General features: G+C 32.5%; 1 protein-coding gene across 5 annotated transcripts in view; it reads left to right on the top strand.

The window, feature by feature from the left end:
• The window catches only part of LOC123629096 (histone demethylase UTY), a 193,735-nt gene that overhangs the window by 163,737 nt on the left and 3,364 nt on the right, over window positions 1–26,634 (top strand). For 4 of the 5 annotated variants that reach the window (XM_045539057.1, XM_045539059.1, XM_045539058.1 and 1 more), the window contains 7 exons: window positions 1,651–1,715; window positions 1,788–1,862; window positions 2,351–2,499; window positions 4,541–4,655; window positions 7,074–7,261; window positions 8,004–8,145; window positions 24,859–24,985. In XM_045539057.1, coding sequence (XP_045395013.1) covers window positions 1,651–1,715; window positions 1,788–1,862; window positions 2,351–2,499; window positions 4,541–4,655; window positions 7,074–7,261; window positions 8,004–8,145; window positions 24,859–24,985 — 861 coding nt within the window. Of the gene's footprint in view, window positions 1–1,650; window positions 1,716–1,787; window positions 1,863–2,350; window positions 2,500–4,540; window positions 4,656–7,073; window positions 7,262–8,003; window positions 8,146–24,858; window positions 24,986–26,634 lie in introns of those variants that run through there. The other variant, XM_045539060.1, reaches the window with a different exon arrangement.

Genomic DNA, 26,634 nt, shown 5'->3' with positions numbered 1-26,634 from the left:
ATTATCATTTAACAATTTTGTGTACAATTTAGTGGTGGTAAGTTTTCACATTGTTTTGCAGCCAACACCACTGTCCTATCTCCAACACTTTTTCACCATCCCAAATTCTTAACCTATTAAATGATAATTCACCATTATTTGTTTCCCCAGTCCGCAATAATCCCTTTTTTAGTTTCCACCTAAATAAATTTGACAGTTCTGCATTGTTTGTATATATTTGTAGCATGGAAATTTCATTCTTTTTAAAAACTGATACCACAGTTTTATTTATTTATTCATCAATCATCCACATTTGAGTTATTTCTACTTTTAGCTATGGTGAATAATGCTGCTATGAAAACTGGTGTAAAATACATATTCTAGTCCCCATTTTGAATTCTTTTGGATCTATTTTAGAAGTGGAACTGCTGGATCGTGTGGTAATTATATGTTTAAGTTATTAAACGTATAATTGTTTGAGACATATAATTGAGGACCACCATACTGTGTTTTACTATTGCTGCACCATTTTATATTCCCACTAGTAATGCCCAAGGGTTCTAATGTGCCAGTATTTTGAAATTATTTGCAATGTTTTACAAATATTTTCTCTTTTTTTGTGGGTTGTAATTTCACTTTCTTAATAGAATATCTTTTCATATAAAGATTTTTTAATTGTACAGGTCCTATTTATGTTTTCTTTTGTTGTCTGTGCCTTTCATATTTAAGAAATTATTACCAAATCTTCTGTCACAAAGCTTTTCCCCTGTTTTCTTATAATAGTTTTATGGTTTTCGCTCTTACATTTGGGTCTCTGATCTATTTTGAGGTCATTTTCATATGTGGTCTCTAAATTATGGGACAAAATTCATTTTTTTGCATGTGGATATTCGGTTTTCCCAACACCCTTTGTTGAAAAAACTAACATTTATCCTATAGAATGGTCGTGGAACTCTCATCCAAAATCATCACTCTGTACATCTGTAAGTGTGTATACTTGTATACATATGCAAATACACTTTTTCTAGTTTAGTATGTATGCCGTTGCTTTGCTGGTTGGCACTTATGATTAACATTGATAGTTAGACTCCTTTTTAATCTTGCCTTAAGTTTTTCTTCATTATCTTGTATTTGGTACATGTATAAGAATTTAAAGATTTCCTTTTTATAAGACAATGCCTATGGGGAAAAACAAAACAATGCTTTTTGCTATTGAAATACAGAATTAAGTCTTTTTACTAGGAAATTTTTACAGATTTTTTTCCTAATAATTTTGCATATTCTTGTTTTAATTTTTTTAGTTCTCTCTCAAATTCGTTGACATCAGTTTAAATGAAATGTGTTTGTCATTTAGAAAATCTCATGGGGACCACAGTAAAATTCAAAGAGTTACATGCTATTTTTTTGTAAATTAGTGTAACACCTGATTTTCATAATATTAATTCTATGGCTAATAGAGGAAGGTGAGTACCATGCCATTGGGCTTTGATTTTTTTCCTGGGTCTTTACTTAACATGGCTATTGAAAATATTTTCTGTGAAATGTGTCTGTAGAATCTTAGTTTTCAGAACATAGTACTGCTTATGTAGATGGGCATTTTATTCATTTGTATTATGGAAATTATAACCTGTTACAGGATACTAAGCATGAATGTTTTTGATTAATCTGTAGGAAGAAAATGAGAAAAGAACACAACATAAAGACCATTCGGATAATGAATCCACATCTTCAGATAAGTAAGTAACTTTTAGCATCCATTCTATATTTCTATCTGAAAAACATAGTTTAATATTTCTTCTTTTTTTAAGTTCTGGAAGGAGAAGGAAAGGACCTTTTAAAACCATAAAATTTGGGACCAACATTGACCTCTCTGATAACAAAAAGTAAGTCCCTCAGCCCCAGTACTATTGCCATGAACTGAAGTAAAGAGGATTGCAGGATTGGGAATTGTCTCCTTTTTTCATTCTTTTCCATCTGTAGTCATTATTCTTCATTTTAATATATTGACATACAAGTTTTAGCTAATAACCCTACCATTCTAATATTATTTTTTACAAGATTTTATTATTAGAATTTTTCTTCTTACTGAAAAAATCAAAGTATTAATTTTACAAATTTGAAATAGAAAGTAAATTGTTTCATTTATTAAGTTACTATAAATTTATGATTTTTTTCAGTGAGCTTTATTTGTCTTAGGATTTTTTAATCTTTGGAAAAAGTTAAACCCTCTAGTACTACTTCTGACTATAAAGATTAAATAGTTATAGATTGAATTGTTTTTCTGATTGGATCACAAGATTTTTGAGGACCTGATTAATTTTCACCAATATTTGCAACAGGGTTTCACTCCTGATCTGTTATTTAATTGCAGGTGGAAGTTGCAGTTACATGAGCTGACTAAACTTCCTGCTTTTGTGCGTGTCATATCAGCAGGAAATCTTCTAAGCCATGTTGGTCATACCATACTAGGCATGAATACAGTTCAACTACATATGAAAGTTCCAGGGAGCCGAACACCAGGTGATTTTTATGAACTAACATATCTTGTATAATTGAAAAAATACAGTTAACCAAGCATGAAACATGCACACAGAATCAGTTTCTTCTCTTTTGTAATTAATAATGCTCAAAGGATTTTTAAGTTCTTTCTTAGATAAAACTGTTCTTAATTTTTCTTGTTACTGAGCTCAGAGTGTTAATTCTGAGTGAAAGAATTTATGACAATTTGAAGTTCTTATCCCATTGACTGCAAGCTGACAGTGTTTTCCAAAAGCTTTTCATCATAATTACAATAAAAACCATATATCACAAACTAGTTTACTTAAGCTTGTGTATATGGTAAAAATTTTATTAACAATACTTAAAATATGATGCTGTATTGCATTATTTCATTTTTAGAAAATAATTCAGAAACTTTCTAAAAACTTTCTAATATTTTTTGTCAGCAGCTGTGCCTTAAAGTGCTAGATGGCAAATATTTTAGACTTTGTAAGCCAAGAAATTAAATTGAGGATATTTTATAGGTACTTCTATAAAAACAGAAAAACTATTTTCCATGGAATTTTATAGATGAAAGTCAAAATAAACAAAAACTAAGTTCAGTTTTTTGTCAGCTGTTGAAAAGAAAAGAATTATTGTGGGGGCAATAACATTTTACTGGGGCTCAAAGTCAGTGTTGCTGTATCATGAAAATTGACGACACATGTAAATCTGTTATAGCTGTTCTTTCATGAGACCTCTGAAAATGTTTTTTCACATGGCTTGGTACTACCAGATACTGATGTCAATCTATGAGCACATATTCTGGAGTATAGTAATTGCTTCAAAGGCATTTAGTGATTTGTTAGATATTTTTACTTAATAATTTCCATTTGAGTTTCATCGCATTATATATACATCAATGCTTTCCATTTGAAGGTGAGTTCTACAAATGGCTTTTTGAAACACCAAAATTTTCTCTCCACTTACCTTGATATTTGAAATTGTATTTTGAGCTCAAAAAAATGTATGTTGCAAATGTTTGTGGGAATGGAGATCTTTAATATCATAAGAATTGAAGTATATAAAACAGCATGGTATTATTGCAATTCAAAAAAATTTTTTGACTTTACAATGACTTTACCATAGTATAAGTTTGCCTTGTTAAGTTCTGTTTGGCCTTGTGATTTTTAAGTTTATATTATGAAGAAACTTCTTGAAGCCTGTAACTAAATTTCCATTGCTAGTCAGTGGTCAGGAACAGTGGCTAATGGTGGTTCTTCAGGAAAATTTCCATCTCAACCCTGAGCTCTAAAAACAGCAGTACAACTTCACCATTGCTAAGTCATAGTCCTACTGTTTTATAGAGCAAGTGAGAATATCCTTCTTCTATCTCTGACAGACTTTTGTGCATATTTAATAAGTCTGTGAGAGTGGCAAGTGATAAAATATTTTTCACAAATCTACCAGTGAAAATAAAAGTTAATAAGCCTAGGCATTAAGCACCTTACATTTTCATAGTGGATGAAGATGACAACTACATGAAATGAAAAATGTCTTTTTTCATTTAAAATCTAGCAGAAGAGAAACCAAACTTTTAGTATGTTACCTCTTTGCCACTTGTGTCTAAGGTGTTTGGAGTTTTATATAGAGATTATCTAATCTAAATTCTTGTAACTCTTCCACCATGGATAGGTGGATGGTATTGCCTGTGGTGTCCCAGCATCTCTAATATTAATTTTTACAGCCCCATGCCATGGGCAATACCATCCACTTAACGCATGGTGGAAGAATTACAAGTATCAAATTGGTATGATATAGGAGAAAAAAGGAACAGTTATTTGGAAAACTATACCTCTTTACTTCTTCATCAGTTTTCTGATACTATTTGTGAGAACTAGGGAGTGGTTTATGGAGGAGGAAATGGTAATAATGATAATAATATTTATTGCATATTATGTACTATTCACTATTCTGAGCATTTATTTTTCATTGAGTTCTGAAAATCATCCAGTTATTTAAAGACACATATCTCATTTACTTTATGCTATGATTATTAATTTCATTTCTTTTTACTTTCCAGGTCATCAAGAAAATAACAACTTCTGCTCTGTTAACATAAATATTGGACCAGGTGATTGTGAATGGTTTGTTGTACCTGAAGATTATTGGGGTGTTTTGAATGACTTTTGTGAAAAGTACGTTTATGAGTTAAACTTTCTTTTAATGCACCCTAATTTCTGCTCACCAGAAATTTTCTAAGTGATTTAATTTTAACTTTTGTATGTTTTCTGGAATACTTACTGAAAGATGCCATGAAACCAATCTCTGCTATGATAACAAATCGGGAAGATGGAAAGTGAACTGATTTTTATGTTAATGTAAAAAATTCATACGTAAATCTTTGTTTATTTGACAAATATGGTTTGAAGAAAAATTACGCTTATCATAATTGTTTTAGACATGGCAAGAATTATAAAATTAAGAACCCTTAATTATAGTTTGTTCATAATTCAATCTTGTGTATTGTAATTCAGCCTAAAAATATCAATGTTTAGTAACAAGAGAATCAATTGATTTGTTTTTCAAAGTTAGTAATATTAGTGAGAAAATACAGATGTGTAAAATTATACATGTATGGCATAGTTACAATATATTATAAAAAATGGGCAAAATTCTCATAATCACATGTGAGATTTACTTCAAAATCAGTTAATATACATATTTCACAAAGTAATTTCTACTTGAAACCTTCAGGAGGCATTTAAAAAGTACATTTTATTTGGTAAATAGTGTATCACAGTTTAAAAAAAGGATAATTCATCTAAGATTTATTGGTAAGAACTAGTCACTTTTTATTGTCTTTGCTATGTAATGTAAAAGTTTTCCTCAACATAACAGAGTTACAATTTTTTAAACTTTTAAATTTATCAGGAGATAATCTGAACTTTTTACAACAGGAAACTTTGGGTTCAGGGGAATGGTAGCAGTAAGAAAATAAAAGACTTCCTTGCAGGGTACAGCAGGGAAAAGAGAATTGTCATATTTCCACTCTCCTATACAAAGAATTTATTTCTGGAAACTACAGGAATGTGTATTGTATTAATAGTACTTGTTATACTTACGTGTAGTTATTTTTATTCATTATTTCTGAATCAGAACTGGCATTTTTAGAGTTTAGCTCTCTCTGCTTTCCAGAGAGATATCCTTAAGTCAAAGATAGTTCAAAAAGACAGGTAATATCCAAAAAGTTAGAGCTTGGGAGTAATAAAAATGTCAAATTAAAAAGATTTATTTATCTTAAAGTGTAAAAAATATTAATGGTCCTCTACAATTTTACTATAATTTTATTTTGCATATGAATCATTGCTCCTGAGAATTTATCATTTATATCATTAATTCTATTGCTATACATAAAAGTCAACCATTGCTTTGAGTGTTTTTAAAAATACTTGATCTATTTGCCTTAGTTGGTTTTTGCTTTCTTCTCTTTTTAGTATAAGCTTTTCTTTAGTTTTATATTTCTAGTATATGGGTAAAATAAGATAAGGTTTGGGCCATGATTATAACTTTTTGCTTGTTTTTCTATGAACAACTTGTTTATAGTTTATAGAAAACATATCATTGTTTATGCTTCTACTAGACTTATGTCAAGAAAAGCATTGCATGTTTAGGAGGAAAAGATGGATGTGAATAAAATTCATATAGACAACTCCAACTATGTAATTATATTTTTAAGACAAAGTATAAAAATAAAATCACAAGCTAATTTCTTAAATTTTAAGAAACATTGTTTAGCTATGTGAATTTCTTCCCCTTTCAAAAACTTAATTTGAAATTCTTAAAATATATCGTTACATTCTGTGTAGAAAACATTAAATGGGGTTGCTATGCAATACATTACAATAGTTATGTGTGATGAAAGATACCAATAAAAAACAGACTTTACAATTAAAGTTTAGTAATTTGGTCTGTATTGTTGCCAGTGGTTCATACATGTGTGTGAGTTCTTTTGATGGCTTTTTCCCAACTGCTTTGTTTTAGTCAACTAATTCCTAAATGTATTTAAAAATTGACATTCTGCCCCCACCATCGCTTCCTGCTTAGGATTCCAACAACAGTAGAGGGTGATTTCTGGCTTCTGTTTTTTCTCAGGAATTGCTGGAAGGTCGGGGTTCTCACATTTGCCACAGTGATTATGCTTAAGATTTTTAGTGACTTAATGTAATCGCTACCCCTAATTACCTTTGTGGGGATTTCTAGATATTAAAAAGTTCTGCAGGAAGAAAGAATGAGTCAAAAATTTCTTTTCGACATTTCTTATTGAAACAAAATTAAAAATCAGTATATTTAAGTGTAATCTGAAAGTTTAACATTAACTTTTAAACCTTTGAGAATAAGTTAAAGGTTACAGTAACTGATTTTTGCATAAGTCAGCCAGTATTCACCTGCAATTAATTTTTCTCTCTTTTGAAAGATACAGTTCTTATTGCAGTGCTTTTGTAATACAAAGTTTTTGTGGACAAAATACTGAAAGCATTTTTTTTAAACTTTTGAAATTATCTTTCCATCTTTGAACATTAAAGAACATGATTCTTTGCTTTTTTTTCCCCCAGAAATAATTTGAATTTTCTAATGAGTTCTTGGTGGCCCAACCTTGAAGATCTTTATGAAGCAAATGTTCCAGTGTATAGGTTTATTCAGCGCCCTGGAGATTTGGTCTGGATAAATGCAGGCACGGTGCATTGGGTTCAGGCTATTGGCTGGTGCAACAACATTGCTTGGAATGTTGGTCCACTTACAGGTATTTTCAGTAATATAGTAACAGATTTCACATTTTAGAGGATTATTTCTAACAGATATTACTTTTCTATTAGAAAATAATCCTTTAAAAAGATAGTTTGTTTCCTAAGAAAAATCTTAATTGTTGGTATAGAGATTAAATTCAAGTTAAAATATGGCAATCTAAGAACAAAGAATTTCAGCAAATAATAAATGTATTTCTCTGTAGACATAGAAGATACTACTTCTAATATTTTCAAGTGCTGCATTTTGATTTTAAAGAAAGCTCTTTATGGAAGAGTAAAGCACTATAGTTATTCTAGAACTTTTATTTCATCTGATATATTATAACCACAGCCTTGGTATATCAAATTGTTCAATGTACATAAAGAATCTGGCCTTTGGAGCTAGAGACATTAGACCATGTCTTTCCCTTGTTACCTTTGTGACTTTGGGCAAGTTTCTTTTTAAACTGTCAGGGCCTCAGTTTCTTCGTCTACAAAATGGGCATTAGAAAATCAAGAAGGCCTTGAAAGGATGAAATGTTAAGATGTTAACAGAACCTAGCACAGTGTATCACATATTGTAAGTGGCTTTTATTCATGTTAGATTTTTTTATCATAATTATTATAAAGCATAATAATTCTGTAATGTTGTAAGGTTTTCACAGTTGGTGTTGAAATTATTACCTGACAGGTGGTAATGGTTATTTTCATATCTTTTATTACTTTCGGTTACTTGTGACTGTTGCTTTTTCTTCCTAGCCTGCCAGTATAAATTGGCAGTGGAACGGTACGAATGGAACAAATTGCAAAGTGTCAAGTCAGTAGTACCCATGATTCATCTTTCCTGGAATATTGCACGAAATATCAAAGTCTCAGATCCAAAGCTTTTTGAAATGATTAAGTAAGTGCTTTCTAAAACTGCAGTAGTCCTTATTTTGGGGGAACTGTTAACCATTCAGTTTTTTGGGTTTTTTAAAATTTTTTTCCTGCAAAGAATTATATTGACATCAAATGATAAGGTAGTCCAGAAGCTTTGGCAAAATGTAGTGAGAGAATTCACATCCTAAAATATTTTCTTCCTTTACGAATAGTTACACATAATTATTATGGTTCAGAGAGGAATAAAGGTAAATGTGATTCTATACCAGTAAATTCACAAAAATGTATTTTCTCCTAACTCTTATAAAACTGATTTCCCAGAACAACTTAAGTTGTTTAATTATTTTAAAATTATCTTCATTTCCTTTTAATTTTTATTTTTTCCAACTAAATTAAGGTATAGGTGACAAAAATTGTATATATTTAAGCTGTACAACTTGGTGATTTGATATACATATATGTTATGAAATATTCACCACAGTAGTTATCAAATTCATCATCTCAAATAAGTTTATCATCTGTGGGTATGGAGTGTGAAAATACTACTCTCAGCAAATTTCAAGTATATAATATTACTACTTTATTATTATTGTGTAGTTTGGATGTTTGTTCCCCCAAATCTCATTTTGATGTTTGATCCCAATGTTGGAGGTGGGGGCCTAAAAGGAGGTGTTTGGGTCATAGGTGCAGATCCCATCTGAGTAGATTAATGCCCTCCCTGGAGTAGGGTAGGGGCTAGTTCTTACTATCTTAGTTCCCTCAAAAGCTGGTTGTTAAAAAGAGCCTTACTCCTTCCCTCTCCCCTCCACCATTCCCTGCCCCGCCATGCCCTTCCCACTTGCTTCTTCTTTTGCCATGCGATTTCTGCACATGCAAGATCTCCCCATCACCTTCCACCATGAGTGGAAATAGCCTGATGCCCTCACCAGAAACAGGTTCTTGTGCCGTGTTCCTTGTACAGCCTACAGAACCATGAGCCAAATAAACCTTTTTTCTTTATAAGTTACCAGCCTCAGGTATATGATTTTTAGTAACACTTGAGGTCATTATCTTGTATATTACATCCCCAGAATGTATTCTTCTTTCATAACTGAAATTTTGCATCCCCTAACCAATATCTCTCCATATCCCCTTCAACCCTACCCCTGTTAACCACCGTTTATTCTATGCTTCTGTGAGTTTGACATTTTTAGATTCCACTTATAAGTTAGATAATGCAGTGTCTTTTCAAGTCTGGCTTACTTCACTTAGCGTAATGTCATCTGGGTTTATCTAAGTTGGCACTGATTGTAGAATTTTCCTTTTTTTTAAAGCTGAGTAATATTTCAGGTGTGTGTGTGTGTGTGTGTGTGTGTGTGTGTGTGTGTGTGCGCGTGCGTGCGCAGTCATTTATTTTTTGTATTCATTCATCTATCTGTGGACACTTAGGCTGTTGTGAATAACGATGAAATGAACACACAAGTGCAAACACCTCTTCAAGATAACTGATTTCATTTTCTGTATACCCCGTAGTGGAATTGCTGGATCATATAGTAGTTTCATTTTTAATTTTGGGGGGACCTCCTACTCTTTTCCATAATGGCTCTATCAGTTTACATTTGTCTTTCTGATTATAGGTATCCTAATATGCATGAGGTGATACCTTACCCTGGTTTTGTTTTGCAGTTCTCTGGTAATTAGTTAGGTTGAGCACTTCTTCATACATCTGTTGGCAATTTATATGTCTTCTTTTGAGAAATGTCTCTTCAGGTCCTTTCCATATTTTTTAGCCAGGTTTTTTTTTTGTTTTTTTTTTTTTGGCTATTGGGTTGTGCATGATTCTTTTATTTAGTACATTAACTCTCTGTCAAGTATATGGCTTGAAATGCTTTCTTCTGTTACAATGGTTGCCTTTTAGTTGTGTTGTTTGTTTCCTTTGTTATGTGGCTTTTTAGCTTGATGTAGTCACTTATTTTTGTTTTTGTTGCCTGAACTTTTGATGTTGTATCATTGCCCAGGCCAGTGTCAAAAAGCATTTTCTCTGTGTTTTCTTCCAGTAATTCTACAATTTCAGGTCACATATTTAAACCTTTAATTCATTTTGAGTTGATTTTTGTGTGTGTGTATAGTGTGATATAATTGCCCAATTTTATTATTCTGCGTAAAACTATTTTCCCCCATACTATTATTAAAGACACTCTCCTTTCTCCATGTGTGTTCTTGGCACACTTGTCAGAGATTGGTTGGTCATAGATGCATTTATTTCTGAGCTTTCTGCTCTATTTATTGGTCTATGTGCCATCTTATGCCAATACCCTATTGTTTTAATTACTGTAGGTTTGTGATATATTTTGAAATCAAACAGTCTGTTACCTCTAGCTTAATGTTTCATGCTTAAGATTCCTTTGGCTATTTGAGGTTTTTGTGTTTATGTATGAATTTTAGGAGGGTTTTTCTATTTCTTGAAAAATGTCATTGGGATTTTTATAGAGATACCATTAAATCTGAAGATCATTGTGGGCAGTGTGGACATTTTTAACAATATTAATACTTCTAAATCATGAACACAGTCGTCTTTTCATTTCTTTGTCTTTAATTTCCAGCATCAGTGTTTTACAGTTTCAGTGTACAAATGTTTCAGCTGTTTTGTTATGTTTATTCTAGGTATTTTAAACTTTTTTTGTTATTGTGAATGGAATTGGTTTTTTTATTTCCTTTTTAGTAGTTTGTTGTTTCTCTAAGTAGTTTTTTGAATGTTGATTTTGTATCTTTAAACTTTTCTGAATTCCTTTATTCATTCTAACAGATTCTGTTTGTTGTTGAGTCTTTAAGGTTTTCTACTCACAGAATCGTATCAGCTGCAAATAGAGATAATTTTATTTCTTCAGATTTGGATGCCTTTGTTTCTTATTTAATTATCTGGCTAAGACATACAGTATTACGTAGAAAAGAAATGGAAGAGAGTAAGGCATACTTTTCTTACCCTGGAACTTAGAAAGCTTTTCGTTTTCCCCCAGTGATTATAATATTAGCCATGGGCTTTTATGTGGCCTTTATTGTGTTGAAGTACACTCATTCTATACCTATTTTGTCGAAAGGTTTAATTATGAATAAATTTTGAATTTTGTCAAATAGTGTTTTCCACATTCATTTAGATGATCATGTCATTTTATCTTCTCATTCTGATAATGTGGTATATCACATTGATTTGCCTGTGTTGAACTGTTTTTGTATCCCAGGGGTAAGTGCCATTTGGTCATGCGTATCATGTTTTTAGTATGTGGTTCAATTCATTTGCTAGTGTCTTACTACATTCAATATGAATGTTGGCCTATAGTTTTCTTTCTTGTAGTGTCTTTGGTTTTGATATAAGAGTAATGCTGGCCTCATAAAATGAATCTGGAAATGTTCCCTCTTTTACTTTTTGGAATATTTTAAGAAAAATTGATATTATTTGAATGTTTGGTAGAATTCACCTGTGAAACCAATTTGGTCCTGGGTTTTTCTTTGTTGGGAGATTTTTGATTAATGATTTGGTATCCTTATTTGTTATTGATCTGTTCGGGCTTCCTATTTTTTCTTGACTCAGTTTTGGTATGTAGTATGTTTCTTAGCATTTGTCTTCTGCATTATCAAATTTTTGGCATATTGTTTATAACAGTCCCTTTGAGCCTTTTTATTTCTGAACATCTTTTGTGTCTCCACTTATATTTCCGATTTTGTTATACCTATCTTCTCTTATTTTTTCTAAGTGTCAATTTTCTTTATTTAAAAATCCAACTTTAAGTTTTGTTGACTTTTTTTTTATTTCTTTAATCTTCATTACTTATTTCTGCTCTAATCTTTATTATGTCCTTCAGTCTGTTAACTTTGACTTAGTTCTAGCTTGTTTGAGGTGTAAAGTTAGGTTATGTATGTGAGAAGTTTTCTTTTTTCAATGTAGGTGTTTATTGCTATAAACTTCTCTCTTAGTATACCTAGAGTATGCTTTTTCTGTATTCTTTAGATGTGAGTATGCTGTGTTTTTATCTATGTTTGTCTCAAGATAACTTTTTAAATTCTTTCTCATTTTGTCTTTGACCCAGTGGTTTTCAAGAGAGTGTTGTTTAGTATTTGTGAATATTGCAGATTTCTTGGTGTTAACTTGCAGCCTAATTCCATTGTGGATAGAAAAGATGCTTGGGATGATTTTTACTTGAAATTTCTTAAGACTTGTTTTGTGAACTAACATGTGATCTGTCCTGAGAATATCCTGTCTATGCTTGAGAAAAAAATGTATTTTTCTGCTTTGGGGTGGATAGGTCTAAATATCTCTGTTAGGTTGATTTCGTCTATAGTGTTCAAGTAAGCTATTTACTGGTTTTCTGTCTGTATGTTGTATACATTTTTGTAAGGTATTGAATTCCTCTGCTATTATTATATTATTATCAGTTTCTCCTTTCAGACCTGTCAATGTTTGCTTTATATATTTAGATCCTTTAATGTTGGATGTATATGTGTATATATATTCATAATGTTACGTTATACCTTATAGTTGAGTGGATCCTTTTATTATTGTAATATGACCTCCTTTTTTTCTGGAGACAGTTGTAGATTTAAAAGCTATTTTCTTAAGTATAGCTGCCTCTGCACTTTTTTGGTCACTGTGTGCATGGAATGTCTTTTTCTATCCCTTCACTTTCAGTCAATGTATCCTATTTAAAGTCTCTCAGAGACAACATTACTGAATCTTGCTTTTCGTTCCATTCAGCCAGTCTTGCCTTTTGTTTGAAGAGTTTAAACCATTTACATTTACTTGTGTTTACATTAATTATTGATAAATGAGGGCTTAGTATTGCCATTTTGTCAATTGTTTTCTATCTGTTTTGCTCCGTTTTATCTCTTTCTCTCAGTTCCTGTCATCTTTTATTTGACGATTTTTTGTACTAATTTGCTTTGGCTCTTTTCGTTTCATCTTTGGATATTTTTAATAAGGTTCTTTCATTGTGATTAGCTTGATCCTGGCACAAAATAATCTTGTAGATATACCTTTCTATTTTAAGTTGGCAACAGCTTAATTTTAATTACATACAGAAACACTGCATTTTCACTCCCCTCTCACCCCACCTGTACACAGTGTTCTTGTAGTCAGAGTTTGCTTCTTTTTATATTGTGTACCCTATTAACAAATGTTTTATCTTCTTTCTTTTGTATAGGGTTAAAAGTAAATTATGCATCACCGTAACAGTGTTGCATTAATTTATATATGTTTACATTCAGATTTATGCTTTTTGCTTTGCTATTTAGCATGTTTTTGTTTTTTTTTTTTTTTTTTTTTTTTTGAGACAGAGTCTCACTTTCTTGCCCGGGCTAGAGTGAGTGCCGTGGCATCAGCCTAGCTCACAGCAACCTCAGACTCCTGGGCTTAAGCGATCCTACTGCCTCAGCCTCCCGAGTAGCTGGGACTACAGGCATGAGCCACCATGCCCGGCTAATTTTTTTTTTTTTCTATATATATTTTTAGTTGGCCAGATAATTTCTTTCTATTTTTAGTAGAGACGGGGTCTCACTCTTGCTCAGGCTGGTCTCGAACTCCTGACCTCGAGCGATCCACCCGCCTCGGCCTCCCAGAGCTAGGATTACAGGCGTGAGCCACCGCGCCCGGCCTAGCATGTTTTTGTTTCAATCTGAAGAACTTCCTTAAGCATTTCTTGTAAGGCATATCTAGTGTTGAGTAACTCTCCTAGTTTTTGCTTGTTTGAGAAAGACTTTGTCCTTCATTTTTAAAGGATAGTTTTGCTGGGTGTGATACTCTTAGCTTTTTTTTTCTTTTATTAATTTAAATATGTTATTATATTCCCTTCTGTCTTACAAGGTTTCTGCTGGGGTATCCACTGATAATCTAGTCTAATAAGGGTTCCCTTACATGGACTAGGTTGTTTTTCTCTTGCTGATTTTAAAATTATTTGTCCTTGATTTTAGGCAATTTAATTATAATGTGTCACAGCAGATATCTCTTGATGTTCAGACTATTTAGGGTTCCCAATCTTTGAGCCTTGTTAAGATGATTATTTTGAATTTTCTTTATTAGGTAATTTGTAGATCTCTATTCCTTTAAGGAAAGCCATTGTAAAATTATTGTTTTCCTTTGGTAGTGTCTTGTTTTCTTGATTTTTTTATGTTTCTTATAGCTTTGTGTTCATGTCTCAGCATTTGAAGGAGTATTCGCTTCTTTCAGAATTTACAGACTGGTTTCAGTGGGGAAAGATCTTCACCCACAGGCTATTGCACGGGTGCCTGCTTAATGGGCTGCAATAGTTCTGGCTCCAGGGATGGCGCAATCATGTCGTTTCCATGCAGCTCCCTCAGCTAAGATCAGCATTGGCGAAGACTCAGAGGTCAGTAGCCAAGGCTGCTCTACTGTGTTGCTGTGAATTCTCAATTGGACTCCTCAGCTCTCCAAGAGCTTTTTTCATTTATGGCTAGTTGTCTAATTTTGGTTTTTGTGGGAGAATGGAAGCTGGGATCTCCTATTCTATAATCTTGTTGCCATTCCTGGACAACTTTAAATATTGGAAGTCTGCCTGCAGCAAAAGATAGTGAGAATGTTATCACAGTAATAACCACATAAAAAAAATAGCTGTTAAAATAGTGACTTGATTAAAATGGTGAAATTTTCTGTGTCCTAATTATATTGCCCCTTTCTTAGGTTTGTTAACCACTAATTACAGATTCAATAGTAGTTGAATATAGGTTAACAATTTGAATATTATGCTTTACTAAGTTCTCATTTATTACTATAGTTTCTATTCTGGCTATTGTTCTATTTAGAATACATTTTCAAACAAGTGTCTCATAACAATGTTTCTCCAAACTTTTACAAGCCTTTCCCCCATCCCTTCCACCACCACCAGAATGAAGAATAATTCTGGTCAAAGAAATTTGGGGAATTTTAAGCTAAACAATTAAACCAGTATCCTTATTTTGGTAAGTGTTTTTAGAGCCCTTATCTCTTCATGTATTTGGTGAATGGGAGAGGAGGATGGGTAGTGTTTCCCAAAACATCTTAGGCTAGTGTCTTTTAAAACTAATGCTGACTTGCTTTGTAATTTCAAATCTAAATTAAAAATTTTGTTTGAACAAATACATCCAAACAAAAATTATGAGGCCATTGTAATGTGTGTATGTACTGTTTTATCTAATGACTTATTCAATTTTTGATCTGAGTTTGGATTTTGAAATTAGAAGGGATTTTGAAGAATACTTAGTCAAAATTCTCACCTACAATAGTAATTGCTTTTCTCATATCTATAGTTTGTGGTCCTTTAGTAAGTTCATCATGGTCCTTATTTCAACTATAATTCTTGAAAGATATTCACAGGTTGGTCTAAAATGTGATATTTGTTTCTAAAGCCATATTCATTTAGGATTTATGTAAAATTAATGAGATCAACCAATATTTGAGAATCCCAGAACTCAATGCTACATGCTGTTCTTAGTAATAAGAATAGATATATATAGCAGTGTATAAGACAAAAATCTGTCTCTGTATATGATTTAAATACTAGTAGAGCCAGACAGAGAAGATTCCAGACAGATATATAAGTCACTGTTAGGTAATATGAGTAAAATAAAATTTATGGTTGTGAGTTCACTTAAAGTGAGCAGGCAGTAAGTTTAGACAGATACCAATCCTGAATTGTTTTAGGTAACTATTATGGGCATTTAAGGAAACAGCTTCTGATTTACATTATAAAACCTGAATCTGTAACTTTATTGAAAATGGATTACAGGGTGCAGAATTAGGAGAGAGAAGTTAGAAAGAGAATGCAACAATCTAGCCTAACCTGCATTGAGATTGAAGCACTGGAAGTTGAGTGAAGATCATGAAGTTGTTATGAAACAAGACCTCATCAGACTTACTTGTAGATTGGGGTGGTGGAATAAGAAGAAAAAGGAATTAAGAAAAGAGAATTTTCGTCCTCTTTTCTTCTTACCTGGTGGTTCATGAATTTAAAGCCTCTCTCATACCTGTCATTTTTAGACTCTGCCCTCATTTTTCTTAGCATTCTCCTAGACCCCTTCCAGTTTGTCAGGATCCCTCTTAATGTTTGAATGTGAGACTCTAAGACTTGTCTTCTATGATATAGGGTTCTCTCTATTTCTGCATTACAATTTACATTGCACTATCTTTGTCATAGTAATTGTCTTAGTGTTAAACTTAAATATAAAAAATAGGTTATTTTTCCACTGAAATTACTGGAAACAGTTTCTCTCCATATTTACTTTCTGTGATTAATTTTTCTTTTTCCTAACCTACATGCATCTGTCTGTTTATATCCACTCCATTTCCACAAGAGGTTTTTATTTTTGTCTTTCCACCAATCTTTTGTTGGGAAGGTTTTTTGTTTTCATTTTAATTTTTGCTCACAAAGTGTGTGATCGTGTTGAATAAACTTTAGTACCTTTTTTTATCATCAGTCTTACTGAAAATGTTAAACAGAGTCATTCACCCATCTCTGAAAATACACTTTCACCGGCTAACAAAGATACTTTATTGGCAGTTTCTTTCATTTAATGAATATTTGAATACTAACTGAATTTGAAGCATTTGGTTAAGCCCTGCAGATTTAATCCAGTGCAGGTCTTATCTCAGTGTATTTTTCCACTAGGGAGATGATGGGGAGAGACAATAGAGGTAGGAAGGTAAAAAGTAGTGCTTGTAAATACATTGATTGAAAGTTGTAGATTTTAAAATGTAATGGCATATGTTTTGAACCTTATAAACTCAGGGAAATTGGGGGGAAGAACTAGTTTCTGAAGAGGAACATATTATGTGTAAAAGATAAAGATGTAGAGGTCAAGAGAGTAAAGAATTATATTTGAAAAGAATGAATCATAAATCCCTTGGTTTTCATATCAAGTAGGTTCTAGATGTCCATTACTTGGTATTTATCAGTTTCCTTTTCAGTGCATTACAGACATGTATCAATTACTCCACTCCTGTATCACCCATATAGTTAGAGACTGAGCATCTAAAAATATTCCTCTCTGTCCTATAAGAAGCACTTGTTTATAATTGTGACATATGTGACTTCACTTTATGACAGTGTTACTTAAACAAGAAGCTCTCTTTCTGCTTCCTGATGCACATAGAAGCCAATATGATGGCACCGGCTTTTGAGGAAAGTAATAGCTCATTTATTGTAAGTTGACAGACAGGAGGCAACACTCCAATTTGTCTCCCTCAGTAGGATTTGAGTACAGATTTTATACACAGAGGTATAAAGGTAACCAGGGGAGATGGAGAGAAGGATACAAAGAAGCATGAATTGATTGGATCATGCAAAGATGGGCTGATAGGTCTTTGGCCCTTAAGTCCCTACTGCAACAAAACAGGGCACTCGTTGCTTAATTCAGTCCCTGATCCTGGCTCCAAGTACTTTGGTTCCACCTGTGGTTGATTTTTGTTGAGGCAATTCTGACATCATGGGTTGAGCACACTTGTTTCACCTGGGCATGCTCAAGTTATGTGACCTGCAATCTAGAGTCTGTTGCTGTGAAGAAAACACATAATTTTATTGCATTTTAATGTTACAGACAAAGTTAAACCAAAGTTGAACCAGAATGAACTGGGTCTGTGGTTACAACAGTAGTAACTTTTAGAAGCTGCATACAGATATTAGTAAAAGCTATTAGAAATGCAGAACAAAGAACAGTCAAAGCAGGAGCTGACTCTGACTGGAGGGTATTCTGCCTTCTAGTTTGTGATTGCCTTGAGAAGAAAACAGTAGAAAACATGAAGTAGCGACAGAACTTGAGAGAATACTTCTGTTTAAAAACAGAAAAAATGAGTAATCTGAACTGCTAGATTTTGGGTTTTCTCTACTGAGGCAATATTTGTGCTTGTCACTAAGATAGAGGCTAAAGAATAATGAAGACAAATAGTTAAAGTGTGCAGAGTGTTCATTATGACTGTGGTTGTTAGACATGTAGAATTTAAAGTCTTCAGAGAATATTTAGATAAAAATTTCTGTTAAACATTCAGATGAATACATGACTCTATTGCTTAGAAAAGGGATATGTATAACTCCTGAAATTTTAGATGTTGAGGTTTCTGAACTCTTAACTATTTTTAAAGCACCCACAGAAGGACTACATTAAGTAGTACTAATCTAATGCTCACTAATCTTGTTTTAATTTATTCATCTCCCAAAAATTTTCCCACAGTAAGATATATTTTTAAATATATCAGATTTGCCACTACACTTTCCCGTATACATAGTTTGAGTTATAGCATTAAAAACTTTCTCTTTATACTTTGTATTTTGGAATTTTTCAAACATACAGAGAAATTGAAAGAATAGTGCATTGACTACTGATAGACCATTCACCAGATTTTACCAGTTAAGTTTTTACCTCATTAACTTACAAAGTCTGTGTTTTTACATGCTTACAAAAAAACACTTTTGGAGTCGTGAAATTAAATTGCAGTTATCATGATATGTATAATTTATCTTGAATCTCTTACGAATAAGGTCATTTCCTTTAACAGCCATAATATCATTGTCACACCTAAGAAAATTATAATTGAAATATCGTCTATTATATTAAAATTTACCACCTACCTAAAAAGGACTTTGCTTCTCAAATTCAATCCACTCTTGTTCTCAACTCAGGTTCACTCAAGGTTCACATTGAATTTAATATTTAGTGATTGTGTTTTTAAGTTTCTTTTAAGCACGTTAGGAAGCCAGGCCAGTTGTCTTTTAGAATGTTCCACATTTTGGATTTACCTGATTGTTTTCGTTATATTAAACACAGGTTTTTTAAAAATGCAGATAATGTTATAGTTTTGTATTTTTCTGATTATATCACAGCACAGGGTAAATTACATTTTGTCACTTAGTGATTAGGGTTGTTTATATTGAATAGATATATTTTCTTTGGGTATTTCAAAGATACTCCCTACTTCACTCTGATGTCATGTATATTTTCATTAGTGTGTTATGACATGTTACTAAATATATCTGAGTGCTTAAAGTAGTGAAAAAGTGTTTGTTCTTGCTTCTTTATTTCTTCAGAATAAAGATTTGTACCCGTTAGTATTCATTTAAAAATGGAGTTGATTAGAAGTTGAAGGAACTCCTCATTCTTTGCGGTTGATGATTGATAGCTTCAGATATTTAAAATGTATTGTTTTGGTTGATGCATTCTCCACATAATGCTGTAACTCTACTTCCATGAGACTTCAGAATCCTTGAAAGGAATGAAATGATAATGTAGCAGGCACTAATTAGATTTTGCAATATGACTAAGAGGTTTTCTCTATGTAGTATAATGGTAAATGAAGCCTACTACAGTGATAAATAAGGCTAGCTCTGACAAGTATAAATTATTGCAACCATGTTTGTTTTAATTTTGGGGGGAGATTTAACTAATATTACTTTCAGGTTAATGATTTATTAGTCCATTTCTGACATTGTTTACTGTGGTTTATGCATGAGTATATTTAGTACTTTGCTAGTTACCATTTAATGCAGGGTGGTAATATGAAAACACTTTAAGATAGATCAAAAACAGTAGTAAGTAGCACATTTTCTTCTGAAAAGTTCAACATTAGGATCTTACATAGGTAGACCATGTCAATTAGGATGCTATAGACTAGAAATTATTCTTTCTGTAGAGTACACTTTTTTTAAATTTCAGAATATTACACGATTACAAATGCTTTGGTTATATAAATTGCCTGTGCACCACCTGAGTCAGAGCTATAAGAGTACACATTTTTTTATTCCATCTTCAGTGATCTGCCAAAGAATTATTTATCCTAGAATTAATAAGAACATACAGACTAGTAGTTAAAAATAAATTTTTGAAAATTTAAACAGAATCATCCCAATGAAAACACCACCACCTTAATTTGTAACATATTCTTTTGACCATCATACTTTTAAAATTTACTGTCTTACACACATAAGTATAAAATTATACTTTCATTGTGTTTTTTGTACATTAAAAACCTACTATTATTTGTCTCTGTTTTTTAACTCTCTTAGTCTTGGGAAATACTCTCTTTAGTGTATAGGAAAGTGTTAAAAAGAGAGTAGCATAGCCTAGTTGTCAGAAGGGCAAACCCGAGTCAAATCTACCTGTAGTCTTGGTTTCTCCACTTACTGGCCTTGGAGTATCAGGGAAAATTATTAAACTTCTATTAGTCTATGTTTCCTTTTCTGCAAAATAGGAATAGTCATAATATCTTACATGATTATGTGGGAATGATATGGGCTTTAGAATGGAAAATGCATAGTGTATAAACATGTTGTATTTAGTGTGTGAACTATTAAAATTTCAGTTGGCACTTATGCTACAATTTTTTTTAACTCAAAATTAAACTGTAGCTTAATAGTTGTAATTATTTTAACTGAATTTAATAATTTTTCATGTTGAGTTCAAATCATATATATTATTTTTCATTTATTTTGTACTAACTGCTAAGCCCTTTACATATTGTGTTAGTTTTCTATTGCTGCTTTAACAAAACACTACAGATTTAGTGACATAAAATGTAAATTTATAGCTGGGCTTGGTGGCTGAGTCTATAGTCCCATCTACTTGGGAGGCTAAGGCAGGAGGATCACTTTGAGCCCAGCAATTTGAGACTAGCCTGAGCTATACAAGCCAGACTCTATCTGTAAAGGTGTGTGTGTGTGTGTGTGTGTGTGTGTGAATTAGCTAGATGCAGTGGAAATACTGTTCTGTACCTGTAGTCCCAGCTGCCTGGGAGGCTGAAGTGGGAGGATCATTTAAGCCCAAGAGTTTAAAAGTAGATTGAGCAACAGAGCCAAACCCCATATATTTAAAAAAAAAAAATTTTTTTTTAATGCTGGATGCAGACGCCAGTGCCTATAGTCACAGCTCCTTGGGAGGCTGCAGAGGTGGGAGAATCACTTGAGCTGGGAGATAAATTTATTGTCTTAAAATTCTTGGTATCAGAAGTTTGAAATTTAACTGAGTAAATTAAAGGAATTGATAGGGCTGTACTCTAGAATGTTTTCTTGCCTTTTCTTTCTTTTTGAGACTGTCTGCATAACTTGGCTTGTGGACCCCTTCCATATTTGAAGCCAGCAATGCATGGTTGTGTCTTTCTCATATGTGTCATTCTAACACTAATTATTCTGTATCTCTCTTCTACTTACATGGACCCTTGCTATTATATGGGGCTCAGCCATATAATCCAGGATACTTTTCAGATTTCAAGGTCAGCTGATTAGATACTTTACCAGCTGATTGAAACTTTAATTTCCTTTGACATGTAACATAACATAATCACAAATTGTGGGGATTATGATGTAGACGTCCTTATTGGGGGACAAGGATGGGTATTATTTTGCTTACTATGCATATGTTAACATTTTTAGTCTTCATAACAATGTTGTAAAGTAGGTATTACTATCTCCTTGTTACAGATGGGGAAATTAAGGCATTCAGGAAAAGAAGCTAAATTAAAATCCAGACAATCTCTGTTTTTATCTGTTACCTTGTAATTGACTGTAGTTTCTTGGGGCCCATACTGGTTCCTGTTAATAAAAAGAGGATGATTTGTAAAGGCTGGTATTAGAATCTGTTGAAAAATCATAGTTTTAATTTTTTCATATACAAGTAAAATTTGAACTAGTTCATACTTGTCTATTTGTCAGAATCACCTGAGGCCCATATTGAATGTACCTTTCCAAGCTGTGTATTTTCACAGCAAATGCAATTTGTTTCATAATTGTCCAGATGATTCTTATGATTAGGCAAGTTAAGGGCACCCTAGACTTTCGAAGGTCTATTTTCAGAGGTAAAGAAAACCATTTTTTCCATTCTTTTAAAATTATTTTAAAGTAGTACTCAAAATAAGTAGTTTTTAAGAATGAATACTGTCTATTTTGTAAATTTCTCTGCCCTGTGATTGATTTAAATAGAGCAGTTTATATGTATAACTGACAAATACAAACTCAGTGTTGCCCTTAGTGAACACAACAACCCTGAAGTAATAGATGGCTGGAGAGCTTATTGTGTTTACAGATCAACACATATCAAGCTTACTTTTCTGTAGGGCTCTTGTCAATAAGATAAGTTGGAAAAGCCAAGGCATTTGTTGGTATTCTTTAAATTTTATACCATTTGCTGAAATGGTGGTGAGAGACTGAGATAGTTGTCATTAAGACTCAATATTGTATTGACTCAAGTTGTATCTAGCCTTAGTAATCTATTTCCATCCTGACAAGTGGAAAGTTATTTTGTGAACTTAGTGGGAAGTTACTTTGTGAATTTAGTTTGACTGCAGAATGTCAAGAGGAAAAACCCATTGTTACCTTAACTGCCACTTAATAATTTTATTATTAGGGTTTTTCCCTTTATCCTTATCTAAAAGTTGCCGTTGGCTTTGTTTATCAAACACAGAATCATTAGCTTTAAAGCATTAATAAAACATTCTAAGAAATTTTCTTTGTTTGCGAAATCATTCGTACATTTAATCACCTTCATACATTTGCTCATATTGTTCTCTCTGCCTTGAATAATACTCTCATTTCTGCACACATCTAAACTGGCAGCTTTCTGCTGTGAAGTCTTCCATGATATCTATCTCCTTCACCAGAAGTTGGTTGGCTCCTTTTAATGTCCACACTGTACACTGTTACATGGTATCTTTTGCCTAATACGTATGAATCCATACTATGCATTAATTACTCAGGAAAATAAAATTCGTGTTACTTTTTTAAATTTTCTTATTTCATTTATAATTATAATATATTCTGATATTTATTACAAGTATATTTCATCCTGTGCCCTGAGTGAAGTCATGCTCTAAAACATCCCCTGTTAAAAGGCTTCATTTTTCTAGGTTGTTCTATTCCCAATCCATATTCCTCATCATCTTAAGTGTCTATTAATGTGCAAATAAGGCTATTAGGTAGGTTAGAATCTGCTGTATAAATTCAAATTTATCAAACTTTCAGTTGCCCTGGAGTTATTTATATAGATTCTGATTTAAAAATAATAATAATACTATTAGTAGTTAACCTAGTAAGTAAAAAATAGCACAGAAATAATGAATTAAGAAAATTAAATTGGCTTATTACTTAATGCATATTGTAGATTTTACTTAGTTGTGTAGTAATTAAATATTTATAAAGCATTTAACTCTATGGCAGGCATAGTCCAGTAGTTAACAAAACAGATAAAGCCTTTGCTTTCATGAAGCTTATATTCTAATGGGGAAAATGATAAACATGTAAACAGTCTTATTTTAGATACTGATAATGTGGCATCTGTTCTTTCAAATACTAGTTTTGTAATCCAAATAATCCTAATTTTAAATCAGTGGCAGTAGTATGATGGATCAAAGAGCTCCAGGTTAGTTTAAATCCTGATCGCAGGATTATATGTTTTCAAATGACGATAACAGTATTCTTGTTAAATATATTTAACAAAATGATTTTTAAATGATTTAAATGACTTTTAGGATAATTTTAGAGCTGAAATGTGCCTTACAGATTGTCTCATCCAACTGTTTTGAAACACTTAGATTCGTAGAAACTTTAGTAGACAATTCTGAACAATGACAGCAAATTATAGCAAAATCAGCACTATTTGTGAGAATTCACTGTATTGTTAGCAACAGAAATATGTGTTGGACAGGGATAAATTATAAGAAAAATTTTTTTTTTTTTTTTTGAGACAGTGTCTCGCTCTGTTGCCCGGGCTAGAGTGAGTGCCGTGGTGTCAGCCTAGCTCACAGCAACCTCAAACTCCTGGGCTTAAGCAATCCTACTGCCTCAGCCTCCTGAGTAGCTGGGACTACAGACATGCACCACCATGCCCGGCTAATTTTTTTCTATATATATTTTTTAGTTGGCCAGATAATTTCTATTTTTAGTAGAGACAGGGTATCGCTCTTGCTCAGGCTGGTCTCGAACTCCTGACCTCAAGCGATCCACCTGCCTCAGCCTCCCAGAGTGCTAGGATTACAGGCGTGAGCCACCATGCCTGGCCTGAAAATTTTTGTTAATATAAATGAAGGATTTCAGCATGCCACTTTCAAATTAAACTAGAACAAAAAATATCCTTTTTTCCTTTAGTGTTATAGTTAAATAAATTCTGTATTTTGTAAAGATTAAGTCCATATATAATTTTCTGCTATAATGCCAAACCTTTAAAATTGGTTATATAACACTGTGAATGTGAAGGTAGCCTCTTGCCTTTCTGTAATCATAACAGTTCCAGCCTGGCATTCAGGTCTTTTATTTCAAAAATGAAGAAATTGAGTCTTAGGAATCTCACTTGTCCAAATTAGAGCCAAAATTAAGAATATATCTTAACTTGACTTTAGCCCAGTGAAAGAAAAAAGAAATAAATTTTAAAAATACATACATATATATATATATATGTATATATATATATATCTTTAAATAGAGGGAAGTTTGTTGTAGGTTAAGGTCATTGTGTTTTTATATTCAAATATCAGTTATTTTCAAAAAGCTTTAATATCATCAATGTCAGGCCTACTACATTTGAAAAATTGGCAAAATGAAAATTTGTAATCCAAATAATTAATGCTAATTTAAAATCAATAATGAATGACTTTATTCATTAGTATAATGAATCAAAGAGCTCCATGTGAATAGACTTTGGAACCCGGATTCTGTCATGTCTACTAGGTGTAACTTTTATGCTAAGAATATTCAATATTTAGTTGCTGTCACAAATAATTTTTTTTCCCCCACAATAGGTATTGTCTTCTGAAAATTCTGAAGCAGTGTCAGACATTGAAAGAAGCTCTCCTTTCAGCAGGAAAAGAAGTTGTATGGCATGGACGGACAAATGAAGAACCAGCTCATTACTGTAGCATTTGTGAGGTAAGTTAAGTTTTATTGACAGTTGTTTTGTTACAGATTCTCTAGGTTTTTTTTTTTTTTTTTTTTTTTTTTTTTTTTTTAGACAGAGTCTTATTCTGTTGCCCAGGCTAGAGTGAGTGCCGTGGCATCAGCGTAGCTGACAGCAACTTCAAACTCCTGGGCTCAAGCGATCCTTCTACCTCAGCCTCCCAAGTAGCTGGGACTATAGGCATGCGCCACCATGGCCGGCTAGTTATATTTTTAGATATCTAGCTAATTTTTTTAGTAGAGACGGGATCTCCACTCTTGCTCAGGCTGGTCTCAAACTTCTGAGCTCAAACCATCCGCCTGCCTCAGTTTCCCAGAGTGCCAGAATTATAGGCATGAGCTACCGTGCCCAGCCAGTTCTTTTTTTTTTAAATTATAAATTTACATGTATTTTTATGTAGCGCTCTTGACTAAAATTCACTGTTAAAACTATTATGCTTAAATTCTCATGTGATATTTTACTAACAATAGAAGTATCTCCTATAGAGGTAGTAGAGCCTTACCAGGTGATAATCATCTCCAATTTTAAACTAGAACAAACCATAATAAGTGCACAAATGATCAACAAACTGAATTTAATTCAATGTAGATCAGGCAAATCAATATTATGTTCTTTCAAGTTCATTTTATAACACACTAGTTGATTTTCTCTGTGGATACTTGCAAGAGGTGTAGAAATAAAGGTACAGTTTCTACTCTGGAAGAGCTTACATTCTACTTGGAGAAGACAAATTATTAACAATTCATTGAAATGCCTATGTAACTGTGAAAAATATAAGACTGTAAATATAAGCTATTATGGAAACACTGAGGAAAAATGATTTTTCTGTTTTTCTGCATGGAAGCACACAGACCGGTTAATGTTTGATTCCCTCCTTGAAGGATATGTTTTATTTCAACAGGCAGCATGACAGAAATTGGAGGTTTATAGAATGTCATTAGGCTTTAGGAACATTGTAGAGATGGAGAAGAAAATAGTGTGTTCAATAAAGGATAAGTCCAACATGGCTGGAAAATAGACTACAATTTCTTAAAGTCTGTCAGGGTAGACTTTGTGTAGCTTGCATATCATTTTGATTCATTTTAAGAATTTGATATTTATTCTGAAGTAATTGAAGCCATTAAAAGTTTTCGAGCAGACAACTAATTTAAGGTACCTGTTTCAGAGATAGATGGTTGATAATTTGAGGGTGAAGATAGAAAACAAAGCAGTTACTTTGAAAGCTATTGGAATGATCTTAAGAGATGTTAACTAGGAGCCTAGACTAGAAAAGAGCCTTCAAGAATAAAAAAAAAAAAGGGAAACATTAAAAATCAATAGAACAGTTGATCAAATGGGGAATGATGATGACTTGGAAAATCCAAGATATTTAATTTGTGTCACTATAGTATTGTTACAGCCTATTGTTAGCAATGGAAAGCCTTACAAACTCTGGACTTTAACAGCTGTTCAAATATGACTTAAGGTAATGAGCTTTTTTTATCATTGAAGAAATCAAGCTGAAGTCAGAGAACCACTTAAATGAGAAATTGAAGACTCAATCTAAAGCTTAAAATTCTATAATTCTGAGATAAACTGGTTAAATTCATTGGCTATTTAAATATTTTATAAACCCACCAAT

The sequence above is a fragment of the Lemur catta genome, chromosome Y (assembly GCF_020740605.2).
Source record: "Lemur catta isolate mLemCat1 chromosome Y, mLemCat1.pri, whole genome shotgun sequence".
In the NCBI taxonomy this organism is placed as follows: domain Eukaryota; kingdom Metazoa; phylum Chordata; class Mammalia; order Primates; family Lemuridae; genus Lemur; species Lemur catta.
Note: the sequence above shows the minus strand (reverse complement) of the source record. Positions and strands in the feature narration are given on the sequence as shown.